At 42.8% G+C, this 7,349-nt stretch overlaps 1 protein-coding gene across 1 annotated transcript in view; it reads right to left on the bottom strand.

Moving 5' to 3' along the window:
* Positions 1 to 622: 622 nt before the first annotated feature.
* MYBPC3 (myosin binding protein C3) overlaps positions 623 to 7,349 on the bottom strand; it is a 142,276-nt gene continuing 135,549 nt past the window's right edge. The window contains exons 31-33 of the mRNA XM_089778538.1: positions 6,541 to 6,727; positions 3,942 to 3,985; positions 623 to 3,106 (exon numbers count right to left, since the gene is read on the bottom strand). Coding sequence (XP_089634664.1) covers positions 3,975 to 3,985; positions 6,541 to 6,727 — 198 coding nt within the window. The 3' untranslated portion in view covers positions 623 to 3,106; positions 3,942 to 3,974. The remainder of the gene's footprint in view (positions 3,107 to 3,941; positions 3,986 to 6,540; positions 6,728 to 7,349) is intronic.

Here is a 7,349-nt window from a genome sequence, read left to right as displayed (position 1 = left end):
TAACTGGTTACCAGTAAGCATCACCCAATAAGGGTGATGCTTATGGGTTTACTAATTACTAGGAATGTTAGCAAATGTTTATTTTTGTAAATTTGTAACTGCTGAATTTTTCTGATAGAAGGGCAGCAGGGCAGGTGGCTCTGTGGAGCCAGTATGCACAGGGAGCTGGTTTCCTGCATGTACCGCCTGCCTCCTCCCACCATCCATGCTGCTGCCTCTCTATCAGGGGTGGAGGGCTGGTGGCTCCATGAGAGCCAGCCTGGGAGGGGAGCCAGCTTAACATAAACTAGGGGGCTGCATCCACTGCTTGCCAAGCTCGCCAAATCCCCCTCTCTCTGGCCACTTTTGAGGCCAGAGAGCCTGATGAAATCATTCTGTCACATGGCAGGACAAACCTTTTTATATAGAGAGAGAAATACAAGAGCTATTCAGAAAATGGGGAAATGTAAATATTTGTGCACAGTATTTCAATTGTTTTCTGTTATTGTTTTCTGACTCCAACAGAGCATAATCAAGTTAATAGGAGAGATAACAAAAGCACTTCTTGTTTTAGAGGAACATGGGTTGTTTATATACCCCTTCATGTTCTGATCTGTGAATTAAAATACTGCATAATCCGGCTGTCACTGCACAGGTATCTTTATTATGAAGTTGTACTTAACACCATAGTACAATAAATCTGCAGAGTCAGAAACACTCATCCATTAACACTGATACATCTTAGAGGGGAGAACAGGAGCATTGAGTATTAACATGAAGCCATTGATGTGATTCTTTGATAAAGCCTCTCTTTCTTAATGGGTTTCCTCTCTGTGCCTTCTTTTTTCACAGAAGTTTAAAAGGAGAGTAATTTAGGGACTTCTAAATATCACACAAATTGAAAAAGATTACACCATGCAAACGGGGACGTGAGAAGCAGGAGACTCAGTTGGGGGCAAGAAGGTTTTCTTTCTTTTTTTGAATTAAAAAAAATAGCTGTCCTGAAAAACATGTACAAATAGTTTATAAATTTGGAAAACCACAAATGATACAAAGCTTTTACTGAATTCATCATAAGCTTTGTGGTTTGAAATTGTCTTGTATGCTGAACTTCCTGCTGTACTTCCTGTATTTTTCAAAGTCTCTCCTGAGAGAGAAAGAAATTCTGAATTTTCAGTTCTTTCATTATATAATTCGGGTGTAGTAACATCTGAAATACAAGGGTTCATGCTGGTGTAAAGCAGTGGTTCCCAATCTTTTTAATACTGTGAACTGGCAAACACATTCACAAACTTCTGGTGGAACATTTTATTTGCATATTTGTATATTCATTATGCACATAATTAATATGCAAATATGCAATTAAAATGTTACCAGTCCATAATGGATCAGAGTTTGCAGATATCTACAACACCAAAAATAAAAAAAATCACGGAAAGAATTCACCTCTGGAGGCTGGGTGGGGTAGCCACATCCTAAGAGGCGACTGGTGCCTGCAGAGGAAGGGGTGCAGGGAGGGGCACCCACAGGGACAGGGAGCATGTAGAGCATCTTACTTAGCAACTGAAATTTTGTCAGGGGCATAGGCGCTGGTGTCCCCAAATGGTACCACTCGTCACCTCTGCCCTCTCCACCTCCTGCCCTGTGGGGTGGGAAAGCTGCCATTGTATCTCCTCTGTCTCCTTCTGTACAACCCTTGCCCTATGTGTCTTCCTTCCCCAGCCAGGTAGCTCTTGTTCCCACAGTCTCCCCCACCCTCCCTTCTCCGCATCCCCCCTTTCCTTCTGTGGCCCTACCTCAGAGTTTCCCTCCATTGCACTCCTATTACATCCACCCCATAACATAAGTCTCCCCAGAATCTCTCCAAACTCCCTTCAGCGCATCCTGCATTCCCCTTCTGCCCCCACCTCACACACCCCCATTATCTGCCTCGGCCCCCCCCTTCTAATCTCCTACCCCAGGGCTGGCTACCCCCTCCCCACACACACTGGGAGTTGGCAGCAGCTTCCCTGGGCCCAGCCAGCTCCGCTGAGAGCATCTTAGGGCAAAACCTTCCCCCTGCAGCCCGCGGGGCTGGGTGGCGTGGAGGTGGAGACGGGGTCTCTCTTACCTGCTCCCCAAGTGCTGCCCGGGACAGGGGCTGGTCAGGCTGAGGGTGCTGCACTAGGAGAGGCTTCTAGGGAGCAGTGGAACTGGCCCTATTGAAGATTCCCCTCCTGGCTGTAGCCAAGGCTCTGGGGGCCCAGCAGCATCTCTCCCTTTCTCCCCCCCCACCGCTGGGGCTTGGGGATCTGGCCTGGAGCCTGGCCCCAGAGTCCTCACAAGCATCAGCTGTGAGTTGCTCCTTGTTCTGGGACCCGAGCCCAGGGATCGATTGCTTCCTCCTTGCCTGCTGCTGCCGCTGGACCAGCAGGTTACAAACTATTGATGTAAAGTACCAAACTAGAAAATGATTAGTGAATAGTTTATAGGAACTTATCTTATATACAGCAAGCAGTGCAATAGCTTAAACTAAAGATTCTGAAATAGTGTTCTGTGGACAAGCTGGTATCTGTAGACCTTTCTGAGTCCACAGAAATAAACATTTTTAGAATCAGGTGTTGGAGGTTTGAAGAGGAAAGTGATTGCCATGAGGACTCTCTTTTATGCAGGGTCCTATGGGGTGACAAAGTTGAAGCACTAATACAAATGATCTGCTAAGATGGTCCTATCTGTGATATTTCTGATCAATACAAGTATCACATTTTAGAATTCTTACAGTGACAAAAGAGGAAAAGGGGAGAATTTATTTTAGCATTTGTAGAGTTGATATTAGTGCTTGTGCTCATTTCAGACCTGACATGTGGTGGATCAGTTCTGCATTTACCTTTAATATTTCTGTCCTAAAACATAATCTTTAATGTTAATGGTGAAAATCTTTTTATGTCCCCTGCATATTTATTAGGAACAATAACACATCAGCAATTCTGAAAAAGGAAAGATCTGAAATTATTAAGTTAAACAGAACATCTTTCTTCCCCATTAAAAGACATAAAGATAAGCAGAGCATTAGGTGTACATAGTTATATCTGTTACTCATTCTCTTCTTTTTTTTTCATTCTCTTCAACTTCAAAATCACATCACCACCTGAGACAGAGAGAGAGGTTTGTCACAAGTAAGTGTAATGTTTATGATAACCATTTTATTTTTAAAAGCTTAAAGTGCATAGTACATTTTGTGATATATGTATGAACAATTTTTAAACTTAACATGATTCTTAAACTACTGTATTCAGACATTACAGTCAACTTGTGGAACTCCTTGCCAGAGGATGTGGTAAAGGCTAGGACTTTAACAGGGTTGAAAAAACAGCTAGATATTAGCCAGGATGGGTAGGAATGGTGTCCCTAGCCTCTGTTTCTCTGGAGGTGGGTGATAGGGGAGGGATCATGTGAGGATTACTTTTTGTGTTCCCTCCCTCTGGGGCAACTAGTATTGGCCACTGTCAGCAGACAGGATACTGGGTTGGATGGACCATTGGTCTGACCCAGTACGGCCATTCTTATGTTCACTGTGTTAAAAATTTGTTTTGTACCAATAAATGGTGCACATCAAACCACAATTGTGGTTCTCCTAACCCTCCCTCCCCCCCCAAAAAACAGCTTTCAGTGAATTAAAAAAGAGATGTTTGTTCTGGTAGGATCATTCTATTATCCTTACAGATTGTTTAAGCCTGTAAGGGGCTGGAGAGCTTTCAATGTCCTCTAATTTGAATGGGAGTCCAAAAAAAAAAAAAAAAGCCCTTTTCAAGAATACAATTTAAATGTAGTGATTTAAAAAAAAATCTTATAGATTGACCCATAAACTAGGGATTTTCATGAATGGCTCTTCATGGACCAGTTTTCTAGCTATCCATTTATTATTCATCATTATTGTATTCAAAGCTAACTAATTATTTTCCTTGAGTTATTTTGTTTCATACCTTGAATTCATGATGAACTAAGGGTTTAGAGTTTTACTGAGGTGCTGGAGAAGATAAAAGAATTAAGAGACAGTGAGACACTATATAGAAGCTAAACAGCAAAATTAAGACATAACACTAATTAAAGCTTAAAAGAGGGCAGGGGGAGAGAGAGAGAACTTTACAGTGGTCATTTTTTTTTTCACAATCATGGGGAGACTTAATATGTTCTAGAGAGACTCTTAACATGAAGCAGACTTGAACTTTCAATTACTACATTTTCAATATTTGTCCATATTTAACAGGGAGTACTCCTCTTATATGTCTTCAAGCATTTTACTTGAGAACTCGGTCATGTGCATTCACTTTCAAATGTTAATTGCTAAAATGCTTTCTACTACAACTACCAATGAAGAGAATGACCTTCTCTATAGTAGTCATATACCACATTTTCTTGGGGGGCGGGGGGGGAGGTATTATTTTTTAAAAACAACACTGTACTTATTTTCTCCATTGAGATGAACTACAGATACTCTCAGAGTTACTCATTTTTATTGTACCTCTGGACCCCTTGCTCCATTCATCTGAAGAAGTGAGTTGTGCCCATGAAATCTCATGATATCATCTACATTTTTTGTTAGTCTCTAAAGTGCTGCGGGACCATTCGTTGTTTTTTAAGTTCTTATAATTACAGCCTCTCCCCGAGTTATGAACGAGTTACGGACCAAACACTTGGCTGTAACTTGATCTGTTTGTAACTCGGACCCCATTGAGTTACATAGCGACTACTCTGTTCGTAAGCGCGGGTTACATTCATAACTTGAGGACTGCCTTTACGACCGCTCCATGGGAGCTTTGGTCGTAAATGTGAACGGTCATAAGTCGACCGTTCGCAACTTGGGAACCAGCTGTACTCTTGTTGCTTTTGTATCCAGATTACCAAGTTTTTTGTCCTTATACTGGCACATAGTTGCACTATATTTTTTTCTAGCATTTTTGTTTGTACAAGTAATAATTTTGAATAATGTAATACTACAGTAGACTTCTGATAATCCAGCACCTTTGGGACCCAGGCGGTGCCGGATTATTGCATATGCCAGAGTATCAGGAGGTACTCCAGCAGGGGGGCTGTGACGGGTCTGGGTGGGTGGGGGTCAACGGGGAACGGCGCGGCGTGGGGTGAACCCTCCGCCATTTTGCAGGGAGGCGGGGGAAGCCCCGCGCAGCTGCCAGTGACAGGCCAGCTGGGGCTGCAAGTGGCAGCAGCAACTTGGGAAGTGGCGGGGCAGAGCAGCTGGAGTGCTGCCGGGTTGGTCCCGCAGCGCCGCCCCTCACCTAAGCGGTGCTGTGGGACCAACCCGGCAGCACCCCAGCTGCTCTGCCCGCGGCTTCCTCAAGTCCACCGCTGGTCAGGTTCAGCAGCGGCAGCAGCGGACTTGGGGAAGCGGTATGGAGCAGCTTCAATTGTCCGGCTGGCCGGAGCACTTCCGAGTTCCAGTTGGTGCTGGACTATCTGGAGTGGCAGACCACTGGATGCCGAACAATTGGAGTTTTACTGTATTTGGATTGAAAGAAGTAATTCTCCCTATGTAGAAGGCACATCTCCATCATTAGCTATTCCACACTCATCCTTATTAGCAGTTCTGTTTCTGAAATTTACTTGCATGCAAAGCACCATGCATGCTCACAGTACCTTATGACTCTTAGGGTTTTTCTACCAATATATAGCCAAATATGTTCCCTTTTATAGTACAAGCCTTTGTCTGACTTTAGCTAGTAGTGAAAATAAGGGATCAATATCTCCTTTTATAATTGCTTGTATAACAGGAATTATTTACTTATTGTTGAAGCATTATTTTGACAGCTATTGTAGCTCATCATTTTTTAATATCTCAGGAATTTCAATTTTGAAATGCAGAGTATTGTCTATAGCACAGCACTGTTGTCCATGGCACACTGTTTATTAATTCAGCTTGTGACTTGAATTCTAATGTCTCATGCTTTCGTCTGGAATATGGACAATAATGGGAGCTTAATAATTCCTTGTCTTACTGTCCTAGAGTATCTAACAAATAACAAAATTCTACCATATTTTCTCACCTGTTTCTATTGAGACATTCACTAATTCAATGAACATTCGCTTCTGCCCCCCATATATCAACAATTTTTGCTTAAAGGGAAGTTATGATTTTTAGGGAAATTATCCATTCATTTGAATGAGAATATTGTCTACAGCAGGGTTTCTCAAACATCACTGCCTTCTGAAAACAAGATATGATCACAGGAGGAGAGGACAAAGCCTGAGTCCACCCTCATCGTGCCACCCCAGTTGGGAGGGCCAAACCCTGGCCCCCACCAGCTTGGCCGGAAGAGGCCCAAATGTGAGCCTCGCTGCCCTAGGCATGGGGACCAAAGTCAAAGTCCAAGGGCTTAAGCTCCAGAGAGGGGGATTGTAGCCTGAGCCCTGCCATCAAGGGCTGAAGCCGAAGCCTGAGTCCTCAGCAGTGGGTCTTGGGCTTGAGCCCTTGGAATAACACCAGTCCTGGCAAAAGGGGTTGCAAAACACTTTGGGGTCCTGACCCACAGTTTGAGAACTACTGGTCAACAGAAATCTGGTTACCTCTAACATCCAATCTGCACTCTATTTCAGCTTCCCCACATTCATTCACTGCTTTACAGGTGTAAAAGCCTCCATCAAAGGGACTGGGCTTTCGGATCTCCAGGGTCAGTATCCCTTGCTCACTGAACATACGATACTTGGCCTCTCCAGAGAGATCGACTTTGTTCTTGTACCAGAATATCTTTGGCTGAAGAACATAAAAACAAAAGTTAGGAAGATGTAGTTTTATGGCTGCCCATGCAATCTTAATACATCCCCCTTGTGTGCATTATGATACAGTTTTTAATTACATGATTTCATACCACTGTTTTCATGCTACCCTAACTCATTCATTACATATGATGGAGAATGCTCAGAAAATAGATAACTTAGGTATTCAATATTTATTTTTATCTTCATTCAGCATGTGACTCTGTGTCTTGTTTACTACACATTATCCAAACCTTGCCCTGACTACAGAATTATTAATTTACTTTTTTTTGGTGCTCATCACCATAACATCTGAGTGCAAACTGAATGGATTTATCTTCACAACATGCCTGCGAGATTGTATTAATTCCATTTATAGAGAGGGAGCTGAGGCACAAAGATATTTTAGACCAAAATTGGTCTAGTTTTTCCTAATGGGATATCAAATGCCTTATCTTTTTCAGAGTAATTAGCACTTCATTTCATGTTCAAATCACAGCTCCATTTGACTTCAATTGTAAAAAGTGATCAGCACTTGTGCAAGTCAGGTCCCTAGCATCTCAAGTTGGGCATCCAGAAAAGAAGAAACACGCAATCAGTGTCCAACAATGAAACTAGTA

The sequence above is a fragment of the Pelodiscus sinensis genome, chromosome 5, assembly GCF_052426305.1.
Source record: "Pelodiscus sinensis isolate ZL-2025 chromosome 5, ASM5242630v1, whole genome shotgun sequence".
Classification (NCBI taxonomy): Eukaryota; Metazoa; Chordata; order Testudines; family Trionychidae; genus Pelodiscus; species Pelodiscus sinensis.
This window is presented reverse-complemented; position numbering and strand designations above follow the sequence as displayed.